General features: G+C 39.6%; 1 protein-coding gene across 2 annotated transcripts in view; it reads left to right on the forward strand.

Moving 5' to 3' along the window:
- Positions 1–25,100, forward strand: part of FBLN2 (fibulin 2) — a 206,034-nt gene that overhangs the window by 132,268 nt on the left and 48,666 nt on the right. For both annotated transcript variants that reach the window (XM_031956699.1, XM_031956704.1), the window contains 3 exons: positions 11,149–11,260; positions 16,960–17,089; positions 20,326–20,512. In XM_031956699.1, the coding sequence (XP_031812559.1) occupies positions 11,149–11,260; positions 16,960–17,089; positions 20,326–20,512 (429 nt within the window). The remainder of the gene's footprint in view (positions 1–11,148; positions 11,261–16,959; positions 17,090–20,325; positions 20,513–25,100) is intronic.

Consider the following 25,100-nt stretch of genomic DNA (forward strand, 5'->3'; position numbering starts at 1 on the left):
TTTAGCATCTTTGCCTATTGAATTGCTATATATTCCTTAATGTTACAGATGGGTGCCAGCCAATCATATTCACTCCTTCATTCTTTTTCAGGCATCATTCATGACTTGCTGAACTTCTTTTTCCACTGTGCCCCCTCCTTCCTTCACTAGGGATTTCCCCCATCCCTTTCAGCTTATTTTTATAGGATGTCTTCCCTATTAGAATATTAAAAGATAAAATTCTTGAGGGCAGGAAGTGTCTGTATTCCCAGCTTAGCACATAGTAAGAGCTTCATCAACATTTATTGACTTAATTTGACTTAAACTCGCTGTGCAATGGAGTCTAGTAGCCCCTTACTAAACTACAAACACTATGAGGGAAGGAAGTGGGTCTTAACTGAACCATGGCTACATTTTTGTGGACTTTAAATCATTTTTTATTCCTAAGAACACGTGAGTTAATGAAAAGCATTAGGTTAAGACTCAGAAGACCTGTAAAAATAGGACTGAGGTACTAATCTGTTTTGTGATTCTAGACATAAGGTCTCAACTCCTGGGATAATGTGCTTTCCATTTTAGCACGTATAATACAACAGCAAGGATGCTAGTTCTAGAGACAGAGGACCTGGGTTCAAATCTCAATCCTAACACATGCTACCCATGTGACTGCGAGCAAATCATGCCTTAGTTTTCTCAACTATAAAATGAGAAATAGCTTGTGAGGGTGCTTGCTACTCTAAATGTATGATTTTAGGATCAAGAATGGATTGGCACCCCAAAAGAATACAGGAAATGTCCAGTGAGCCAAAGTGATCAATTCTTAAGTCTGCACTTAGAGTTAGGAAGACCTGAGTTCAAATTCAGCTTTAGAAACTTATCAGAAACTTATGTGTGATCCTGGACCAGTAATTTAACAGCTGTTTCCCTCAATTTCCTTAAATGTAAAATAGTGATAATAAGAGCACCTATTTTGCAAAACAAAAATTCTATTTGTTTTTTTAAAAGTGCTTACATATTTAACATATATTGTGGTGATCAAAAATGGTATTTGTGGATTTTTAAAAGTGCTTATATATTTAACCTATAGCAGATAGCTATCTTAGGGAGAGGAGGAGGAAAGGAAGAAAAGGAGAAAAATGTGAAACACAAAGTTTAACAAAAATGAATCTTTTGCTTGTTGTTTTAGGGAGGGGGGGGAAGAAAGGAAGAGAGGGAGAAAAATTTGGAACACAAACTTACAAAAATGGATGTTGAAGACTATCTTCATTTGTATTTGGAAAGATAAAATACTATTGGAAAAAGTGTATGGGGGGAGAGTGATTAGCACATAGTGGGCATTTAATAAATATTGATTGATTTTTTTTTCCTCTCTCCCTTCCCTTCCCCCTTGATTGACCTGCTGTCTTGGTAGCATTGCCAGCACACGTGGGCAGGTGCACTCAGGAGATGATCCTGATTTTCCCCATCTCTAACATGAGGGGGCTGGCACTGATGATTGTTCTAGTCGCTTCTGTTGTGATGAGTCACAACTGAAGGAACCGCTGGGTCCCTGACGCAGCACCTTGAAATGTCAACTCCTCCGCCTGACAGTGCTTTTCAGAGGGACACAGGACCAAGTCATACTTAGGGTACGCAAGACAGAGAGCAGGAACACAAGCTTTTAGCTGTCAGTTAGCGATAGTGAAAGGAGGCTGGGATGCTGGGGTGGTCCTGACTAACTGAGTCCCCACGTGTCTCAGAGAAGGACAAAGAAGGGAGATGTGGTGGTGGACCCGAGCACAGCTTGCCCCCGCTAGCTCTGGGCTCTCTTCATTGCCAGGAAAAACTTGAGATCTCTATTATCAGCCTCCTTTAGCCCTTGTACCAGCAGGGATTATGGGATTAAATGAGAAAGGGATAGGGAGGAAGCCAGCAAAGGCTGCCAAATTTACATTTCTTCTCCTCCCCCCCCCCCATTCCATTTAGAATCTTTACAATCCCAATAAAAAGCAATAAGTGACCTAAATATCCTGTGGGGAGGGAAGGAAAGGCAAAAGGTCAGTTTGAACCCCCGGAGATGCTGACATTCTCATACACTGGTACTTCAAATGCCTATAGCCCCATTCATTCACTAAGTCTGTTTACAGAATACTAAGCAGTTTACTTCCCCTGCTATTCAGAAGCTATCAATCAAACATCCCATTTGAATAGAGTCCAGGTGCAAACCTGCTACATGGTCAAACCTGAGATCCAGGCCTTTCCAGGAACAATTTTACAGTTTTAGAACTGGAAACTTTGGGAATAATTGCAGGAACTCATTTTGCCTCACCCTCGCCTCCCAGGCTGCTTCAGTGCTAGTCTCAGCAGCCAGTGGCCCCGTCAGCATGGGTTGGCAGGAGCTAGTTTTCAGTGGAGGTAGCTGGCCAAAGCTTCATCCTTTTTCTGACCACTGTCTGTGTTGAGAGTGGAATGTAGGAAAAGGCCAGAAGGAAAATGATGGCATCTTATTTTTGACTTCTATGTCTTGGTCTGCCTACATTTAGAGTATTAGGATCAATTTTGAGCCTGGCATTTAGGACAAAAGTGAGGGTGATTTGGATTTGAGTGCTCAATTTTTTTCAGTTGTGTCCAACTCTTTGTTGACCTATTTGGTTGGGATTTTCTTGGTTGAGATACTGGACTGGTTTGCCATTTCCTTCTCTAGATCAATTTTAGAGATGAAGAAATTGAGGCACATAATGTCACACAGCTACTATATAAGGTCTGTATGGTCTGAAGCCAAATTTGAACTCAGGAAGATCAGTGTTTTTGACTCCAGGTCTGATGCTCCATCCATTGCACCACCTGGCTGCCCTGAGATTTGTAACATCAGTCAATACACTTTTAATAAGTACCTACTATGTGCTACTATACAAACAACTATGTACGAAAAGACAAATAAGATTAATTGGAGACTATCAATGAATGATAGTGAGGGAGGCCTGCGGACCTTCTCATACAAGGAGCAGGTAAGGAAAACTTAAGATCAGCCCCTTACCATCTCTTTCCTGAACTACTGCAGTATTGACCTTCTTGCCCCATTTCATTCAAGACATCCTCCAAACAATTAAGTAGCTATGTCTGAAAAGCAGATCATCCTGTTATTCCCCTGCTCAGAAAGCCTCAGTAGCTTCCTTGAGGACAAAATACAAATTTATTTGGCATTTGAAGCCCATCTTATTATCTTTCAGAAAGTTTTCATTGTCACTAACCCTCCTGAAGAATACATTTTAACGGACCCATGTCTTGTTTCCCATACATAATATTCTGCTCTTGCCTATGCCCCTTCTCAGAGGCAGTCTGTTCCCCGTGTCTGCAATACCCTCTCTGCTCATCTCCACTTTTTGGAATCCCTAGCTCCCTCCTCTTCATAGCCCAGTATTCATCCTGAAATTTTATTTTATATATAATTTGTATTTTCTTATCTGTGAACACATTTTTTCTCTACCCTACCCCAACTCCAGTCTCACCACAGGACCACTGTAAATCCCCTGAGACAAAGGCTAATCCATCTTTTGTCTTTTTATCCTTGGATTCCAATGCCTGGGTATAGTCAGTCCTTAATTAAATTGGCATATCATAGTAGGATTGTTGAATGAAATTGCATGGAACTGAGAAGAGATGGACTAGAAAGGGATATAGACTTTGGGGTATTTTAAGGGATGCCATAAGAGATCAGACTTAGTCTACTTAGCCCCAGAGGGCCACATTGGGAGCTTTGTATAAAGGGAAGGAGTTTCAGAGGGGCAGATCTTGACTCATGATAAGGAAAAAAACTCTAAACCACAAAGAGCTGCCTAAAGTAGGTTGAGCTATTAATTCGATGAATGTGATTCTTTCCAACAATGAGATTGTTGAGGTTTACCAAATGTTGAGGTCTAGATTTGGGGTACCTAAATGAAATTAGGGTTTAGTTAAGGTCTAGTGGCAGGTTTGGGGTACAGAGAGTCAGAGTTCCCCTGCAACCCCCTTGGATTCGGCACAAGGATATGGCGGTATACGAGGTCTAGTAGCGGCGCGGAATTCCCAATAAAAGCATTTATTGGCCCGGAGAGCTAGATTAATAAAAGAGGTTTATTATTGAGTTTAGAAGTAGGAGATAGGTGAAGATAGAGACAAGGAGGGCACTGGACAGAGGGTCCAGTGGACAGAGGGTCCTCACATGGCTACCATGTTTGGAATCTCTGCAAAGAGGGGTTCCCAGCATGGCCCTTTTAAGTAGGAGACTTAGCTCGAGGGGCTTTGGGGTGTAGCCCCAAAGTTGGCTCAGCTCCAGGTGGGGCTGGGACAGGTCCGGATCTTCTACTGGAATTCAAAGGGACCAGGATTTGTGAGTCAAAGGGTAATTTACATTAACTAGGGGGGTTGGGAATCAAAGATTGGAATTTTTCCCACATCAAGATGATAGGTGCGAGTTCTAATGATCTTGTGATGAAGAGAGCCATCTATAGCATAGAGAGATCTGTGGAAACTGAATGTGGATCACCACATAACATTCTCACTCTTTTTGTTGTTTGCTTTCATTTTGTTTTCTTACTCCTTTGCTTTCTTTTTTTAATCTGATTTTTCTTGTGCAGCAAGAGAATTGTATAAATATGTTTATACGTTTTGGATTTAACATCTATTTCAACATGTTTAACATATATTGAATTGCTTGCCATCTAGGGGAGGAGGTGGGGGGAAGGAGGAGAAAATCTGAAATGCAAGGCTGTGCAAGGGTCAATGTTGTCAAATTATCCCTGCATATGTTTTGAAAATAAAAAGTTTTATTAAAAAAAAAAAAAGCAGGTTGAGCTGCCTGAGGAAAGCTGGTTGGTCCCCATTTCTGGAGGTCTTCAGGTGAATGACCATTAATGAGGCTCCTTACAGAGGGAACTTCTGTTGAGTCACAAGCTGGGCTACTTGACCTGTGAGGTCTCTTTCCACCAATATCCAGAAAAGTAGTCTGTCATTAGTAAGTACTTTCAAGGGTTCTCAGTGCTTTGTTATTCATTATCTCATTTCCCCCCCTACAGTCTTTTATCTTATTTTGTCATAAAAGGTCTTCTGATAAGGAGCATATTTACCATTCTATTCTCTACCACCAACAAATGGAACAAAACAAACAAAAAAAATACACACACACACACAAATGGAAGGAATCACTCATATCAGTTCCTTGTAAACACAATAAAGTGAAATTTTCATTCTTTTTCTTATCTTAGTCTTTGGGGTCTTTTCCTTTAGTATGCATTAATCTCTATAGACAGTTCCTTTCTCAATTCTTTTTTATACATAAATGTTTAAGCCATTTATCATCCCAGCTCCACCTCACATATGAAGCCTAGCATCATACCCTCTGTTGCTGGTACTTATTGCCCCTTTCCACAATTAGCAGCAGCAACAAGAACAGCAGACATAGTTTTTACTATGTTCTAGACATTGTGCTAAGTGCATCATAATTATTATTTCATTTGATCCTCCAAACAACCCTGGGAGATGTTATTATTATCCCCAATTTACAGATGAGGAAATTGAGGAAGACAGAGATCAGGTGGTTTATCCAGGGTCCCACAGCTAGTAGGTATCTGAGGACAGATTTGAATTCAGATCTTTCTGATCCAGGCCCAGTTCTCTATCCACTGTACCACTGTCTTTAAATGATAGATAGATAGATGCATTTCTTCCTCAAGGAAGAGATGATGAGGGCTTGACCTTAAATTTTCTGCATATATATGCAGAATACATATATACATATGTACATACATATGTATATTTCCTCCAATAGAAGGTCCTTCTTTAGGACAGGAACTATTCATTTTTGTCTTTGTAACTACAGTGTCTAGCACATAGTAGGTATTTTATGTTTTTTTTTAAATTATTGCTATCTTTAGGTTTTCTATGTATGATAATGTAACCCTCTTTCCATTCTCCTAATGTCTTTTGAGTGATTGTGAACCACCATGTCTTTTGCCATTTGATAGATGTGAGATTGAAGGTACAGAAAGGTCATATCATTGCCAGCTGGTTAACATCAGAGATAGGATGAACTTAGCTCTTCTGCTCAGAAACTGGGATATTGTGATCAGCTTTAGGCATCTCATTTTAGGAAAGACCCTGATAACCTGGACCAAGTCTAGAACAGGAAATCAGAATGTTGAAGAACTTATGAGAATTGATTGAAGGAACTGGGGGAGGGGGAGGATGTTTAGTCTGAGACAACTTTAGAAGGATGTAAAGATTTATCATCAATCATCTAAAGGTTTGTTCCTTAGAAGGACAGACATAAGTCTGCTCTGCTTATCTCCAGAGTTTAGAAGTAGGGTATTTGGTGTAAGTGACAGAGCCAAATTTAGGCATGTTGTCAGGAAAAACTTCCCAAATAGCTGAGCTTTCCCAGTGTGTAATGAGCTGCTTCTGGAGATGTTCCCTTCTCCCTCTCTGGAATTTTCAAGCAAAATGTGAATCGACAAATTTATCAGAGATGCTGGAAAGGGAATTCTTACTTAGGTCTTATTTATACCAGTTGGCCACTGAAGTCCTGTCCAACTGTGAGATTTTATAATTTTAAATCAAGCACTTTTCCCATGGATCTTTCTGTTGACACATTGTACCCAATCCCTAAAGGTCAGAAGCTCCTTTGTCCTTGATATCTAGAAACAGTTTATAGATTTCATCTATAGTCAGTGCTAAAAGGCCCATAGACTTCTTTTTGACCTCTTGGAGGAAAACCAATTTTAATGTTGAGCCCCCATCCTAATTGACCTTTAACTGTCAGCAGAGGAGGACATATTTTTTTCCTCAGTTGTCTTTATATTTTGTTACCTTTCCACTGGAATCTGAAGAGATAGGTAGGTGCTGGTAATCTCAGAGCTCCCCCCCCCAAATCCCATTTTAGCTCCTTCCACCCCCAATTCCTGAGGGAAAGATATTAACCTCTTTCGTTGGAGATTGCAGTTCCGGGTCCCAAATTCAGGCTGCTTAGCAAACTTCTCTCAAGTTGTCAAGACTCACAAATGATGAATACTGCTTCAGGTCAGGCTCATACCTCTGGTAAAGGATCTGCCATCCTGCAGCATATTTTACAGTCATAAGCCCTGCCTGTTACTTTCCTTGTTGTTAGTCTATCAGTTCCAAGGACAGAGTCCTTGGCGGTCACTGTGAATTTTTACTCCCTACTAAGGCAGCCAGTCTCAGCAGCATAATGAAGTCACTTTAACCTTCTTCTTTATTTCTACCCAGCCAAAATGAGTTTCTTGACATGGGAGATAAACTGCTTCAAGTGTAAGCTCTGAATAACAAAATCTGGCACTCACATCCTGCCCTGAGTGGGCTTAATGAAAGTTCTCCAGAGAGAGATAAGGAAGGTCAAATACATGTGTGTACTTAGCATAGCCCCTGGTGGAGTGTTATAGCGGAACTGAATGAGTTAGAGAAAAAGGAAAGGGAAAAAAATGGCGGGGGTGGCTATTCTCTAGAACTTTTGGATGATTCTGCCAAGGTAATTTTTTTTTTTCGTCATTTTCACGTCCGGGCTTTCATCCCAGCCAGAATTCACTCTTTGTTTCTGGCTCCTGGGAATTTGACATTAAAAGCTTGGTTCCTCTACTGGTGAATTTTCTCCATCATGTGGGGGCACCTGTGCTTGGAGGCTGGCTGAACAGCATTATCAAAAGGGGTGGACAGCTTTTAGGTTGAAAGGAAAGCCTTTCATTCATTTGTTTGAAAAGGGGAAATGAGGGGGTGTGAAAGGAATGATGAAAATCATGTGGAATTTTCCCGATATTGAATTGGGCTCGGAACATCCTCTACCAATGAGGAGGTGGATTGAGGAACATTTTCACTGTGTACAAAAGAGAAATGATCTGAAAACTGAATTCCTCCTCAAAGTAGCCTAAATCTAGAACCAGAAGCCAGTAATTCCAACCCACTCATTTTGCTCAAAGTCACACAGGTTCCGTAGAACCTTAGGCAGAATTCAAACCAAAGCTGTCCAACTTATGAATCCAGTGCTCTTTCTATAGAAAACACCCCTCAGACTTTCCAAATAGGGTTTCCCCTACTGTTGTTTATGAATTCTGTTGTTCAAAAGGAAGTCATGGCATCACTGGTCAATCCTTAGCTTGCACTCAGCATTATCACTCCAGTTAAGATGCAGCCCTTGGAAAGCCAAGGGTGGCAGGGAACGGAGATTGGTTCTCCACCTGTAGCCCAAAGTCAAGCTCACTCCACCTCTCCAGCTTAGCTCACATTCCCCTTGTCCATAACACTCTCCTCATCTTAATTTGTCAGACAACTACAAATTCTTTTATAGCCAGCTCAAGCTTCATGAAGCTTTCCCTAGTGATGTCATCTTTGGAGCCAATTAAGTTTCTGAGGCTTCCTAGAAGAAGAATATCATAGATTTAGGCCTTAGGGATTTTATTTTTATACCCCAGGGCATCACAGTGTCCAGCACATAGTTCATGCTTTAAAATACTTGGTTGGTCGATAGCCAGAATGAGAATCTGATGATGTAGGATTTGGAAGCAGGTCAGAAGTATTTAATCTTGTTGTAGTGGGAATCAGGATTTCCTCACAGACAGTCTTTTGAGAAGAAATGAGTCCCCAGATGTAAAAAGATGGGAGATGTTAACAGATATGCATTATGGGGGGTGGAAAGGGTAAAGCAAAAACATTCTTACCAATCAGCTAATGTCCCTTGGGCCACAGTGAATGGTCTCAAGTCTCGCATTTGTAGGAGTTTCTTTTCAGCCCTACAAGCCAAGACTGAGCTCGGAAGAGATAAAGATCCATTCACAAGACCGGCAGGCAGTCCTGGGTCCTCCTGCCAGGGAGGCTAACCCTGATTTTCATTCCCCAGACTTTTAGGGGGTGTTTTCCTGGGCCTCATTTTGTTTGTTCCTAATGATTTTCTAAGACCACATTCCTAAATGATCACAACAGAGTGACGTACACTCTTTAATCCAACCCATTGCCAGAATTCCTCCCTTACAGATGGGGAGTGACTCATTTTGTGACAGTTCTGGAGATCCGGGTGGGACCTTGGCCATTGCCAAAACACTTTCTTCTAGCTGTCCTAACTCATGCAGAATTCACGTGTGGCCAACATCCTTCTTTATTCTCTCTCTGTTTCTGTCTCTTTCTGGCTGTGTCATGTTTAGTTTTTTCTCTGTTTTCACCTTCCTTTCTGTTTATTGTCAAGTTTTGATTAATAAAACTATTCTAGGGGAACACCGGCTTAGCAGATGCCTTGGGAAATTGAGAGTTATCATGAGACCCCTTTTTTTGTTTTAACACTGATCACTGGAAATCTTTCTAACATACTTTTAGTTCATATTCTTGCCTTAGTGGTGGAGTCTCCTGAACGTACCTTGCCAATGGAGGATCTGGTAGAGTACCAGAATCATCATTTTGAACATTTGGCATTCCTCTGCAGGTCTTATAAATTCCCTTCTTCCACACAGCCAAATGAGCTGACATTTTAATTTTCTCATCCTCAAGCTTCTTGACACTATTTCACAAGCCTTGGGATGTATCTCTCTCTCACTTCCATGTCTTGACCTTCCCTAACTATGTCATCTACATTGGAGCCATGTAAGCTCTGTAACTTCATAGATTCAGACTTTTATAGATTTCGGTCTGAAAAGGACCAGAGGATGATAGATTTAGAGTTGGAAAGATCTTTAGAAATCATCAAATTTAACCTCTGCATTTTTATGGATAAAGAAACAGAAGCTTGGGGAGGTATGCAAAGCCTTTTGTAAGATCCCACCTAAAGTACCATCTCTTCCACGAAGCCCTTCCTACTCTACTTCCTGTTCCTGCTCCCACACACGTACCTACATTTGCTAGTACCTTCCCTTCCCCTTATTGAAATTAACTGGTTTTTACTTTGCATATAGTTTACATCTGCTTTTTTTATTTGTGTTTTTTTCCTGATAGGATGTAAAGTTTGTGAGCTGTTTTGTTTTATTTCTATATCCCCAGCACCCAGAATGGTTCCTGTCATGTGGTATAGGCTTAATAACAGTTATTGATTGATTGTTCAGGACGGAATAGGGAGAGAATGTTTAGGAGTCAGGACTGAATATATGTTGATACTGGGAAATTTGTTAGGAATTAGATTTGAAGACATTTCTGATCTCCCCTTATTTTCTTGGGATTTTCCCATTTCCTAAAAGAGTTGGGTATGTATAAATAATATAGAAGGTTTAGAAACAGTGGTTGTTGTAGGGGATACCATGATATTGTTTTATATAGACTGTTGGGCAGAGATGAATACCTAGACTCACCCCCTCCCCCACCCAGTGAACTATCATTCACAGGCCTGAGGGGTCTAGAAGATGGGAAGAGAGAAAACAATAGGGAGGATAATGGGGTAAAAAGTATATACTGTAAGATTTGCTTTATTATTGCTTCATTGATTGAATAAGTGATTAAAGTTCCCATTGTGAGTTATATGGATTTGTAAAACATAATCCCTTAAGCTAAGGAGCTATTAGCTGGTTGAGGGAAATGGCATGAGACTATGATGGGAAATCTTACATAAAATATACACAGATAATTGTGGAATCTTTATCAGAGACCCTCTCATGATAGGGATAGTCCACATACCCTTTGGGGGATTTCCTCCATCTCTGGCTCATACCTTTCACCCAGAAGATTTTAATATATGATTGTAATTTAGAGAAGATGACCTTAAAATTTCTTTACAAGCATACAATCCACAAAGAAGAAAAATTTTAGTCATGGAAAATAAAACAGAATTCAAAAGCAGAGCTCATGGAAAATGAAATATTTCTGCACTGGGCAGTCCTTCTTACACATATATCTATAGAACTGTGAACCACTTGTAATTCTGTATTATATGAAGTTCCTCTTAGTCTGAAAATGGATGATTCCCAGGAAGGAATTCCAGGAGACAGAATCCCTATGTTCTTTGTAACTTTCTCATGCTGAAAGATTACTTTAGTACTAAAGGTTCCTTGGTTTGCAAAAGGTCTTTCCAGAATTCAGAAGGGCATTCTACAAAGGGAATTAGTCTTCCACTTTTTGAAATGTCCTTATTTGCCTGTTTTGTTTTTTTTTTCTGGTTCTGCTTCAGTGGCTATGATTGAAGAACATGAAGAGAGGTTCCCAACCCAACCTTTCTTCTCTTTTTTTCTTCAGGTTCTACCAAAGACCTGATAGAGACGTGTTGTGCAGCTGGACAACAGTGGGCCATTGACAATGCTGAATGCACAGAGATACCTGTGAGTGGGGCTGATGGTGATGTCTGCAGGTAAGGCAGAGACCTCTTTCTTATTGGCACTTTTTGCCTTTAGTCAGATCTTTTCAGTTAGATTTCAATGGAACTTTTAAAATGATGTTCAATGTCATTTTAGTGGTTGGGGAAGCAGCATAGTGCTATGAAAAGCTGCTGGATGGCATGTAGGTAGCTCAGTGAATTAAATACTGAGCACAAAGTCAGGAAGACCTGAGTTCAAGTCCAACCAGTGGGACTATGTAAAAATGACTTTACCTGTTTGCCTGAGTTTTCTCAACTGTAAAATGGAGATAAAAACAAAAGACAAATGTAATTAATAAAGAAAAGGCAAGAAGGAATGAGAGAGAGTGGGAAGGAAGGAGGGAGGGAGGGAAGGAAGAAAGGGAGAAAGGGAAAGAGGAAGGGAGGGAAGGAAGGAAAGAAAGAAGAAAGGAGTAAAGGAAGGAAGAAAGGAAAGGATAGACAAAAGGAAGAAAAGAAAGAAGGAAGGAAAAGAGGGAGGGAAGAAAGGGAGTAAAAGAACAAAGGATGGATTGATTTATTAAATACCTTCTATTTGCTAGGCACTGTGCTAAGTGCTTTCCAAATATTATCTCATTTGATTTTTGCGATAATTCTAGATGTGGATACTATTGTCATTCCCATTTTACAGTTGAAAAAAATGAAATAAGTTAAGTGACTTACCCAATGTCACACCTCATGTTAGTGGTAGAATTTGAACTCCAGCTCTTCCTGTCCAGGCCCAGTACTCTATCCTCCCTACCTCTCTGTCCCCCCAAGCTTCAAAGATCATTGCACAATTATTCCACTTATTCTACTGCATACTATGCTTGAGAACACCATTCTCTCGATTGAGTAGTGTCCATTCTACATAAAGGAGTTGGAAGGGAAAGGTTTGGGGTTGACTAGGGATGAACAGGCAGAAACAATAGTCATTTTCAAAGATTCCAAGATCCATGGATTGATGTATCTTTGTTTAGTTAAATTTAATTTAATCAACTTTAAATGCCTCTTATCTTCATTATCCTGGACACTGGGAATACAAAGAAGAAAACAAATCTGACTTTAGCACCCTCCTAGTTGCTAGTGTCTTCCTTCCCAAAACTACCCAGTATTTATTTTGCATATATTCTGTATTTACTTGAACATTTGTTAGACTATAAGATTCCTAGGGGAAGGGGCTTTTGTTTTTTGTATTCCCAGCACTTAAGCTGGAATCATACCAGTCCCTTGTGCTTAATAAATGCATATTAATTGACCAGTTGTTTGTATTGAGGGTGGGTTATGGATTGAGAAGAGGAGAACATGTAAATAGGTAAGTAAATATACGATCTATACAAAATAATGTTTGGTATCCAGAATGGAATGACTAGATGAGATAAAACTATAGGAAATAGATATAGTATTCATCCAGGATCATGGTCATTCACAGGAAATTCTTGATTCTGAACTTCACGGTCACAAGGCTTGAGTGATAACATTTCCTTTCATAGCAGTCATGTTAGGCCAGAAATTTTTAAACTTTTTCCACTCATGATCTCTTTTTGCCCTAGAAGTTTTTATGTACCACCAAATATAGAGGTATATAAAATAGATATACAAAGCAAACATTTACTGATAATAAATCAAAATGTATTTTAAAATAATTCTTTGTCATGCATATAATTATATCATTGATTAAAGAAGAAAGCAAATTCACATATAAATGAGATGGATGTGAATATTTATTTTAATGTAACAAAATTAATCTTGATTTTTTAAAATTTATTTGAAACTTATTACTGTTGCCAAATTTTCCACAACCTCCACATTCAGTTATGCAACCCTATATGGAGTTCTGACCCATTGTTTAAGGAGTTTTGTGCTTAGAGGATGCCTCTGAGCACTGGCTTCAATACCATCCTTCTGTACCTCAGTGGAATAAAATCGCCCTTTTCAAAAGCCAAAACAGTGGTGGTGATCCATGCTGCTGCTGCTGCTGCTATGGATGTGTTGTTCTGGTCTCCTAGGCAACAGAGAAATCAGAGTGATCCATTCCTCTGGAGAATGGAATCCAGAGAGGGGTGGAGAGGGGTGGTCAAGGGGAGCGGGAGTGTGGGAATCCTTTGCTTCAACTCTGAGGCTTCCACTTCCAATCCTTCACCAGGTCCTGAGACTTGTTCTTTCTCCACATCTCACTGATATGTCTGTCCCTCTCCATCCTGAGGACTCACACTTTTTTTTCTCCGCGCCTTTTAGTTATAGTTCTCCATTTCTATGCCTGTAGCTATCCAGATTCTTAACACCTTCAGTCCAGACTGCATCTGTGCTCTCCTACATAGACTCATGAACTCTGTTCTCTTTCTTGTTTCCAACCCACCATCATTTGAATCACATTTCTCAAGTGTGGTTCTTACCATGTTATTTGTTGGCTCATAAACATACCCACTCTGGTTCCCTACTGCCCTATTTGAAAACAAAACAAAAACCCAGACCTGTGATTTCAGCAATGTAATGAGCTCCCAGCCATACCACAGCTTCTTTGCACCCTACAGTCTTAGAGAATGTGGGGGCTCTTAGAGAGTATTTTCTTTTGAATTAAATTTTTGCTCTTTGGTTTGGGTTTAAAGAGAAAAGACAGGATCAATCCAGCAAGTGATGATGCATTTTCTGGGTGTCCTGTTTAGTATTTTGCTGTTTTTGAACTTTACCAAGAGGGAAGACATAAGGAAAATATGATCCACTGGACTAAGAAGTTTTTTTTTTCCCCCCCTGGGGGAGAGCATCCTACCCTAACTCCTCAAAGACTTTTCATTTGGGTTTCCTGCAACCTTCATCTTGTCATTGTCTTTTTAAAACATAATCCCACACTCCTCTCCAAGCAAACCCAACATCTGTACCTGGCTCTTCTTCCCCTCCATCTTTGCTCAGGGACCATTTTCACTGGTTTCTGTGCCTTCCTTCAAACTTCTTCCTTTTGAAGTCTTCCCTGATTATCTCCTGCTCCTTCCAGTCTCCACCATTGCTCCCTGTCTCCTTGATGTCTGTGTACATGGTTTGTTTACTCTTAATTTGGGTGTGGACTTGTTTCTTTAGCATTTCAACAATGTACTTCAGCAAACATTTACTAAGCAAAGTACTGTACTGGGAGCTGAAGATACAAAGAAAAAAAGGAAGCAGTCCCTGCATCTTCAAATTCTGTGACCGCTCTCTGTGACCTTCAATCCCTTGGCCCCTCAATTGTTTCATAGGCTACCACCCCTGCCCAGATAAGACTTCTCTCCCTTTCTTGCCTTGATCATTTGGTGAACCAGCTCAACTGGACACTGTCCTTTTTCTTCAAGACCTCTTCCCCCTTATGCTGTCACAGATCTCTTTACCTGTCAAGCTACAACCTTAAATCATTCCTCTCATCTCTGATGTCTTCACAGCTACTAATCCATTGCTGAATGAAACTGGAGAAAATCATGAAATGATTCTGTCTGGGTCAACTACAAATTTATGTTGTCCTGTAGATATCTTAAATTCAACGTGAATAAAACGGAATTCATCATCTTTTTCTTCCTCTGCCCAATCCTCCTTTCTTCCCAATTTCCCACGTACTGTCAAAGATACCGTCATTGCTCCAGCTACAAAGGCATCATCCTGAATGCTTCTTCTTTTCAATTTCTTGTCTAATCTTATCAAATTTTCTTTTGTAATATCTCTCATTTATGCTTCCTTCTTCTGATGCTGTCACTACCCTAGTACAGGCTTTTTCCATTTCATATCTGGACTATTACAATAGGCAGCTGGATGGTATTCTTGCCTCAACTCTTTCCCACTTCTCTACTTAATTGTTAGACTGATCTTCCTAAATCAAAAATCTGACCATGTTATCTCACTACTCAATAAACTTTCTATCACTTCTAAGATCCCTTCCAGTTCTGTATAGGTCCCATCCCCTTGTAACAAGATCATCATGTGATAAAGGTAGGTAGACTAGATGGCCAATTTTATCAGTCTGAAAATCCTGAATTGGTCTGGTATCCAAAGATTGATCTTTTCTTCAAATAGGGATTTCAATACTTTGAAAGCTCTGATATTTTGTTGGTAGAGGTACTTAGCACATCAGCACATTTCATCCCACACATAGCCTTCCAGGTCTCCTGAATTGACATGGTCAAATTACCTGGCAATCAACTTTTTGGTCTTCTGCCTTGTAACTAGCTAAGTTGGTCTTTGGGTGACAAACCTAGCTTGGAACCAGGTTTTAGCCTTAAAGCTTTTGCAGAGAAGTACAACCTACCAAAGCTTATACACCGTTGACATAAACTTCTGGAATTCAGGACTATTTTCTGGCCATGATGAACCACTGGAGTATGACTTTTAAGGAAGACTTTCAATACTAAGGAGAAATCTCTTTGGGTCCCATTGAGCTTTTCCAAAAGATGATGTCTGGGGATGTCATGATACTTTAGAGCCTATAACCTGACCCTCCATCCCTGACCAATGACTTGTTTTCTTCTCCATTCTTTTTCTCTGAGGAAAAGGAACATTCCTGGGTCATGATCATGATGGATCAGCATCTCCCTCCCTCCTTGGCTTTGACATCAGCCAGTCCTGGATTAATAATAGCTTGCCTAGGGGTGGGGTATTTCTATTCCTTATAAGCTCATGGTCTTCAGCCAAAAAGCTGTATTTCAATGAAAGCACACCACCTGCTATTTTTCAGTTTAAAAATGTACTTCTCTTTCTCAGAAAGAAGAGGGAGCTAGATTCCTGGTAGAAGCTTTGGCATATTTATTGGAAAGGATCACAAAGGATTAAATTGTTTTTTAAGATTAAAAATACCTTCTATTTATACAGCATATTTTCCAAAATGGGGTTGTGTTCTTTTTCCTCTTCTGTTAATCTGAGCACTTTATATATTTTTGGTAAATATTCATCCATTGCTCTTAGATTGTAAGATTGGCACACAATTGGACAAAATAACTTTTAATTATTGCTTTAATTTTCTCTTCATTGGTGGTGGATTCACCCTTTTCATTTTTGATACTGGTAATTTGATTTTCTTTCTTTTTAAAATCAAATTAATTAATGGCTTATCTATTTTATTTGTTTTTTTTCCTCATGAAATGGTTTCTTACTTTCAATTTTACTAATCTCTCCTTTGATTTTCAGTATTTCCAACAGCAAAATAGTAAACAATTTTCCCCTCAAAGGATTTTGAGGAGATTTTGGAAGCATACAAATAAGTGATATAAGCATAGTGGAATATACTAGAAGAGAATTCTCACAACCAGGTTCTCTGAATTTTATAGGAAAGGAAATTAAGGTTTACATGATAATTATTCTAAGTTTTTGTTCAGAGTTGAGACAGAGAAGAGATTAGATCCTGGACTCTTGTCTTCAAGTTGAGTGCTCCTTATACCAGAACACAAAGCAGCCTCATAGGTTATGACCCCTAGTCTGCCAAAGAACTAGCTGATCACCCTGGAAAGAAATCTTGTAGTTATTTAAGCCTCTTACAGTTGGGATGGAGTGAATGAGAGAGTCCTCTCTGCACATAATCTTGGTTAGGTTAACATGTAACTCAGTTTCCAGAGAGTTTCCAGGGGAGAAGAAAAGGATGTGATAGGAGACTGAGCTAGAAACTATTTATGTCCATTTTCTTCATCAGAGTTATTGGTTTCCAGTTAATGCATCCATCCCTGCTCCTCCCCTCCCCTGTCCCCGACCTGTGTGTATTGCAGGATTGCCCAGAAGCAGTGCTGTATCTCCTACTTGAAAGAAAACAGCTGTGTTGCTGGAATGGTTGGTGCCAAGGAAGGTGAAATCTGTGGGCCTGAGGAGAATGACACCTGTGGAGTCTCCCTGTACAAGGCAAGACACAGCAGCTCTTTGGTTCTTCTCAATTCAGTTTTTCTTTCTAGCTTCAGTTTCTTTCTTTCAACTGGATACTTCTGATGGGGAAGGTAGATGGATAGATGGATAGATGGATGAAAAAGCATCCATTATACATTGGCTATGTATCAAGGTCTGTCATAAGTGCAAAAGTGAGATGGTCCTTCAAATGAAGGTACACATTCTAATAGAGAAAGACAATACATATAAGAGAGTGGTGTCCAGAGAAGAATGTTTTGGTCTGGGAAGTCATAAAGATCGAGAGTGGACAGCAACAGGTTAAAAAATAGCCAATGTCCTATATCCGGAGTTAAAACTGAAAGTCAAGTTCAATAGATCTTATGGACATAGAAAACCAAAAAGTAATTACTCCCAGGGAGCTGAGAGAAACTAGGACAAAGATTAAAGCCTGGATAAGTTCACAGACAAGAAATTAAGGCATTTTTACGGCAGGATGTCAGACCTTGTTGTCCAGATAGAAAGGGGTAGGGAGAAGACCATCATCCCTAACTAGAAAGGAGATGTGGATCTCTGCTGAGTTTGGGCACATGAGTATTATCATACTGAGACAGGAGGAAATTTGGTTGTTGTTGTTTTGGGAGGTTGGGATGGGGGGTTGCATATCAATCTCCCTGAACTTCTATTATCTCAGTCTTAAAAATTCTACCTAAGAAAGTTAAGAATGGCACTAAGGAGGAAAGTGGGAAGAGCAGCCAGACAAGACCAAATAAATGTTCATAGAAAAAAGCTGTGCTGGAAGAGACAATTTTCAAAGTACCCAACGAATTAATTTTCAAGGTATCGAAAGAGATGATAACAAATGGCTTGAAAAACCTACAGATGGTAATTGCTACTAAAAATGGGTGAAAGAGAAGAGATTCATAACTACAGCCCCTATAGCTATGGTCTTCTTTTATAAAATCTTCACAAGGATGATTTACATGTGTATCAAAGATGTGTTTGATGAAAAGATGAGAAAAGAGCAGGAGCCTTTCTCAATTTTTTTCTCCCATCATATGACAATTGACTGAAAAGTTCACAGGAGATAGGATCTTGCTATATGTTATGTGTTTTTTTTTTAATTACTATGTTTTTGCTTGTTTGTTGATTATCAAAACCAAACATCTGACTCAGTAGAGAAAAATGTGGCCTTAAAGGCAAATTTCTGACAAGGTGTGTCCCATGCATGTTGAAATCATTCAAGAATTCTTGTGAGAGATAACTGCAAGATAAATTTGAATTTGTTCAAGATCTTCTGCTTTTATCATTATTGGTTGGAACAAAAATCAGGGAGATATTGCTTGCCAAAGATGTTTGCTGCTTTTGATGAGGATAGCTAATCCAGTGTTCATAGAGGGATTTCCTATAAGTTTTCCAGGTGCTCCTGGTGCCTACCTCTCAGGGTTGTTGTGAGGATCAAGTAAAATAAATTCCTGACACAAAGTAGGTACTTAATAAACACTTATTCCTTCTCCTTGTCTTCTCCCCTCTTGACAGATAATATTGTATTAAGCCTTGAATCAATCCACAACTATTCAAAGGTGTTCAGTCACACAGAAAAACCAAATGGATAAAAAAAATCCTGTTATTGAGACTACTTTATGAAGTTGGATTTTGGCCTGTTGAGTTCAATTCATTTTATTTAGATATTTATTAAACTATGCACCAGGCACTATGCTAGGTACTAGTGAAAGACAAAAATGAAGCAATCTGACTTCAAGAACTTTCGTTTTGGGGGGGAGAAGGGGAAGGGAATACTATATGTACACATAAATAAATATTATGTATATGTGTATATATATATATATATATATATATATATATATATATATGTGTGTGTGTGTGTGTGTGTGTGAATACAAAGTAATTTAAAGAAGAAAAAAGCATTCGAAATTGGAGTAGGTGAAGGGGAAGCTCTCATATAGAAGATGACACCTAAGCTGTGCTTTAAAAAAAGATAGAGATTCTACAAGGCAGAGGTGAGGAGCGAGTGCATTCCAGATGTGAGGGACTATCACCTGTGGAAGGTATACAGATGAGAGGATTTTTTAGTAGCTTATTTCTGGAAGGATATGTACAAATCACACAATATAAGGTATGGTTGGAACATCTACTGATGGTAATAGTATCCACTGAGATCATGGATATCCATTGGAATATCACACTTGGCTGGAGATTTAGGGGGAAAGAGGTCTTTAAATCATAACAAAATGTGGAGATAGATCACAATTAAACAGGGAGATGGTTGTATCATTATTTACAGAGAAAGAACATTATACTTCCAACTAAGGAGAGAAGAGTAACTACAAGGGGAATGGATGGGAAAGCTTAAGCCCAGAGAAGAATCATGAAGGGGATAGAAAGGGAGAGTCCATGAGAGTTAATACATCCTCCTATATACTATCTCTAGGAAGACTGCTTGAAGGTCAGACAAAGCAAGTTTAGTGAGTAGAAAATTAATAGAGCTTGAAACTTATAGGAGAGGGATGGATCAAAAATAGAAATAGTTTTCAAAAAGGTTTAGATAAACTCATTGATGCCAGACCCATTAAAGGCTCTGAAAGGAAACCAGAATATATGGGAATGTTGTTAGCCTGAGAGAGTGATGTAGGTTGTGTGGAACTTAGTGTACAAACCATGCCCTGTCAGAGGCAGAGTGGAGGGCTAGAGAGATTCTGGGGCTGCCCAGAATATAGTATCTCAGAAGGTCACAGAATATTGGGAGGAGTAGAGGCCATAGGGATCTGGTCCAAACCCCTTATTTTACAAACAAGAAAGGTGGAGCCTAGAGCAGGAATATGATTTAAAATTGTAGAAGAATTGGAAGAACTTTTAGTCATCATCTGGTTCAGTCCCAAAGAAACCAAAGCTCAAACAAAGAAACTGACTTAGCCAAGCTTTCTTGGACCTCACATCACAGGGAACTCTTTGGCCGTCTTATTTCTGCTTCCACCTGTTTTTTTTGTTTGAGTGCTTTAGATGCCAAATATGGTGTATTGTAATTTTATGGGCATTATTAGCAAAAATAAACTTTTTATGGCTTCCCCATTTGTCAGTCCTTCCCCATTTTCTTTTTCCTGTGCCTCATCTATTTTTTTAACTCCATAATTCTCTATGTCCCATAGCTTCATTGTTTCCAAAGTTTCTGATGGTAGACACCAGCAGATGCACAAGGTACCAAAGCCTTCCTATGCTGTGGCCTTCTTCTTTTGCAGCAATGCTGTGACTGCTGTGCCCTGGGCCTGAAAGTCAAGAGTGAAGGGCAGATGTGTGAGTCCAACCCAAATCTGGGATATCCCTGCAACCATGTGATGTTGTCCTGCTGTGAGGGAGAGGACCATCTCATTGTGCCCGAGGTCCGGAAACCCCCTGAGCCTTTGCCCACAGTGACTCCAGAGAAAGGTAAGTGCTGTCTTCTGCCCAATAGCCTTGGATAAATACATCTTGTCCCTTGCAACCCATACTGGTATGAGAAGTCAAGCATTTCCAAGGCCAAGAGAGTAGGCCCTTGAAAGATTTTTATTGAGAAATTTCAAACTTTCTACTTCCTTTCCTCTTCTTTGGTAAATTCACTTACCTTCCTAACTTCAGCTAGTTTAGTTTAATTCTGGCCCTATTAGTTTACCCTAGTTCTGTTCCTATAAAGACAAATCTACAGTCCCAGACCTAACTGCTTTCCTAGAATTCTAGTTCTTTCAGTCTAATTATTTCAGGACTATTTTCTTCTATATGTTTTGCTGGTACCTCAAATTCAATTTTTCTATAATAAAATCCATTACTTTCCTCTGAAAACCATCTCCCTCTCCTGGCTTAAGGATACTATTCTTTTTATATCCAAACTTGTATACCTGGAGGAGTTTTTGATTTTTCCCTTCTTTGTCACACCCCAGCCATCTAATTAGCCACAACAGTCAGTCAATTCCACCTTGACTGTATCTCTTAGGATCTTAAGATGCTGGAATAGAGAACATAGGAAGGAGGATTTAGTTTAGTTTAATTTAGTTCCATCATCATCATAATAGCTTATATTTACAAAGCACTCTAAAGATATTATCTTATTTTGTTAATCAATCAATCAACAAATATTTATTAAGCACCTTCTAATAAAAGGGACCATTGTAGGAACCAAGGAAATAAGTATTAAAAAAAATGAAATAATCCCTACTCACATGTGTTTCATTTTTTTGCTGGCCCCTCCATTCAGCAGTATAATGCTTTATACCTAATAAGTTCTTAGTCAGTGTTTATGAGATCATAAGATCCTAGACTGAGAGCTAAAAGGGGCTTGTTATTGTGTGTAATACCCTCATTTTACAGATGAGGAAACTGAGGCCCAAAGATGTTAAATGCTGTTCCCAGGTTCATATGACTAGTGTCTGAGAATCCATTCTCTTATCTTCAGGACACAAGTCCAATCCTCTATCCACTAACCCACCTTCCTCTTAATTTACTCTTTGAATTGAATTTAAAATTGAATCAGCTTTACTGGCTTAATTGCCTAGGATTATGGGTCATGAATATTCAGCTTTGCTATAAGACTGTCTTATGAGCAGCACTGAAATATCATGGTCTGTTCTCATGGGGCCTCCTTTTCTCCAGCTGTTAGCAACTACCCACTAAAGACACCTGAATCATATTGGGGAAACTTTTCCCATAATGCAGCAGTCCCTGATCACTCCATCTCTATGAAATAGACTTTCACCCAAGGCTGTACAGAACAAGAGAAGCCTCTCTCAAGAGCAGTCAGAAGAGTGAAAGAACCCTATTCACCCACCAATTCCACCTAGACACTTAAATCTCAGACAGAAGAATGGATGTAAAGCATTGGCTAGGTCCACTAAAGCAGCTGATGGATCATTTAAGAGATTATTATAGCTTCCAAGGACAGAGCTCTAATTCAAGAAGGAAGGATACCCAGGAATCTTATAGCTCAAGAGATTTGCTAAATCTTGTGATTGTGTGTGTGTGTATGCTGTCCAGATACCATCATGAGAGTGAAACCTGGAGCCATCTTGAAATCATAAGAAGGAAAATTTTTATTTTTTCTTTATATTTGATTATAAAAGTTGAATCTGTGTTCACCTGCCCTCAAAGGGGTATTCTCTTCAGTAGAACTTGTTTCTCTCCTTCTGTAGTTTCTTGGCAATGAAAGCAACCTGAGTCATCTTTTTTAGATGAGAGGAGACCTTTCTGATACATGGGAAGGCGCAACTCCATTATTCATACCTGAGCATTTCTACTGCACAGCTCTGGGAGGGCCAGCTGTGACACCCACACACACCTGTGGGCTTATGGCTGTTCCTCCAGCTATTTCTGAATACGGTTTTTCAGGGCCCCAACTCAGGTTGTTTATTTTCTGGAGTCTGGGAGCTTTAGAAGCCTATGTTTTACCTACCTTCCATGACTGATGCCTTTTCTGGATTTCAATTTTGGTTCCCATTTTGGGAGCATTTTCCCAGCATCTATAGAACCATTTAGATTTTGCCCACATAATATAACTGATCCCCACAGATGGTAAGAGCTACCCATGGACTGGTTTAGACTCTTCTTTCACAAATCATTGCCTCATAACATAATAGAGTCAGGAGACACCATGGAGTCCAACAAAACCTTTTATAGAAGACCAGTGATTTGCCCAGTATCATAGGAAATAATTCTATGAAGGTCATTCAGGATTTACAGAAAATCGTGACCTATATAGGAATGATCCCTTCCCTCCAGAGGGAGACAGGATTTGTCATGTGATGAGCTCATGGATCTGGACATGGATACCCCTGGTCAGCCTGGCTGGCTTCTCTTTCCCATAGCTCTGAAGACTACTTCTTCCTTTACCCACCCAATGCCACAAAAGGTTAATAAACTGATGACTTTTCCAAGCTGACCATCTTCAACCTTAACTGAATCAGTCATGTCATGTTAGTGCCAGAAGGGACTGAGACCATTGACCTTATCTGACAGATGTGGATGCTGATGTCTCAAAGAGCCAAGTGACTGCTAGTGACTGAGCAGATCTCATATCTCCTGATACTCAGTCTTTATCCAGAGCAGAGTCACTGGGATGTAACTGAATCCATAGACACAATAAAAAAAAAAAACAATCCGAGGAAGAACCCCTTCCTATATCTTGATCTTTAATTCCAATGGCAGATGCTATTAGGTAAAATTATGCCTTAGGAGAATCCAGGCAAGTTATATGAGACTCTAGAATAATGTGCTTCATTTTTATAATTCATATTTCTATAGTACTCTAATATTTGCAAAGATCTTTTATTATAATAGGTAGGGAGTGGACATATTATACTTACTTCCCTTTGAAACTAAAGGGCAGAGATGTTAAATGATTTGCCCATGATTACATAGCTAGTAAATAGAGATGGGATCCAAGCAAATCTACTGCCTCCAAATCCAAGTTCTTCCTGTTACCCTGTGCTACTTGTTGCTATGCTGGGAGAAGGCATGAAAAATTAACGCCACCTTCCTCCAGCCAAGCCTAACATCTGGCTGAAAGGAAGCCTACTCAATGGGATGTTTTGCAATGGAAAAATATCAAGATTTGTATAATTCTCTCTTCCCTTGGGGTAGGGGTGTTCCTTCATTGCTTCAAGATTTTCCTTTTCCGAATGGTGGTATTTAATAAGGGAAGAAACATTTAGAGCTGGAATGGCCTGAACAAAAGTCTGAAGCCTGACACAGGAATTTTCCACAGCCAAGAAGCTGATAACATATAGCCGGGCCGTTCCCTTGCTTGCACAGATGAGTGCTTAGGATTCTGCTTTCAGGGGATGGACTTGGGAATGAGGGCAAAGGTAGAGGCAAATTTGCTGCATGTCAGCAGTCCTACAATCCCAGCTGCTCACTGGGCTCCTACTATGTGTGAGGTTCTGGGCTGGTGCTGTTTCTGAGAACTAGAAATACTTTTCCTGCCTCCTGGGTGCTTGGCTAGCATAAAGGCATTCCACATGGAGGAAAGGCTTACAAACCAAATGATTCAGACTTCGTGAAGTCCCTTTGGGAATGAGTAGATGGGAATTTAGAGGGCAGGACATTGAATGGGAAAAAGTCCTGGACAGCAAACCAACCAGGCTGGGGCCTGCCTTAGTCACTAAGTAGCTGTTGACCTTGAACTAAAGGTCTTGGACTCTTCCCCTGGAAAATGAGGACTTACATAATCTTTCTAACAGTCTGTGTTCTAGGCCTTTTCTGGATCTGTAATATTATATTCAAGAGACCCTTTCAGCTCCAAATTCTATGTTCTAGAATCCTTTCAAGTGATAGCATTCTATAAGTTTTTTTTCCCTACTCTAATATTCTTTGTTCTACAGTCCCTTTTGGTGCTAACATTCTATATTGTCACATTCTTTCCTGTTCTAATATTCTGTGTTCTAGAATCCCTTTCAGCTCCAACATTTTACTAAGTTCTTTCCCAGATTTAACATTCTATGCTCTAACATCCTTCCAAACTCTGACTTTTATCTTCCAAGATTTCTACCAATTTAGATAACCTGCAGTTCTATGATACTCCATTTTCTGGCTCCGCCAAATCCTCCACCATGATTAATAATGAGCTACTTATGTTAAAACTTCATAAAAACATAGGATTTGAAGCTAAAAAACAAAGCATCTCAAAGACTCCTGAGTCTGGCCTTTTTATTTGGAAGATGAGTAGCTAAGATCTAAAGCACCTAAGTGACTTTTCTGAAAAGTTCTCTCATCCAATCCCTTCATGTTACAACTGAGGAAACGGAGACCCAGAGAACTTTAGATGAAACCCAATATCAGATAGGGCATAAATGACACAAGGAGGATTTGATCTCAGGTTCTCTGGCTTTAAGCCATTCCATTGCTCCATGCTGTTTCCCAAGTGGAGCTGAGATTTAAGTCTGTTGTCAAACCTGGTGCCCTTTTACTCCCTCCAACTTTATAAGGTAAGAGGACTGTTCAAGGCATTCTCATTTTACATATAGAGACACTAAGGCACAGTGAGATGACT

This window comes from Sarcophilus harrisii, chromosome 1 (assembly GCF_902635505.1).
Source record: "Sarcophilus harrisii chromosome 1, mSarHar1.11, whole genome shotgun sequence".
NCBI lineage: Eukaryota > Metazoa > Chordata > Mammalia > Dasyuromorphia > Dasyuridae > Sarcophilus > Sarcophilus harrisii.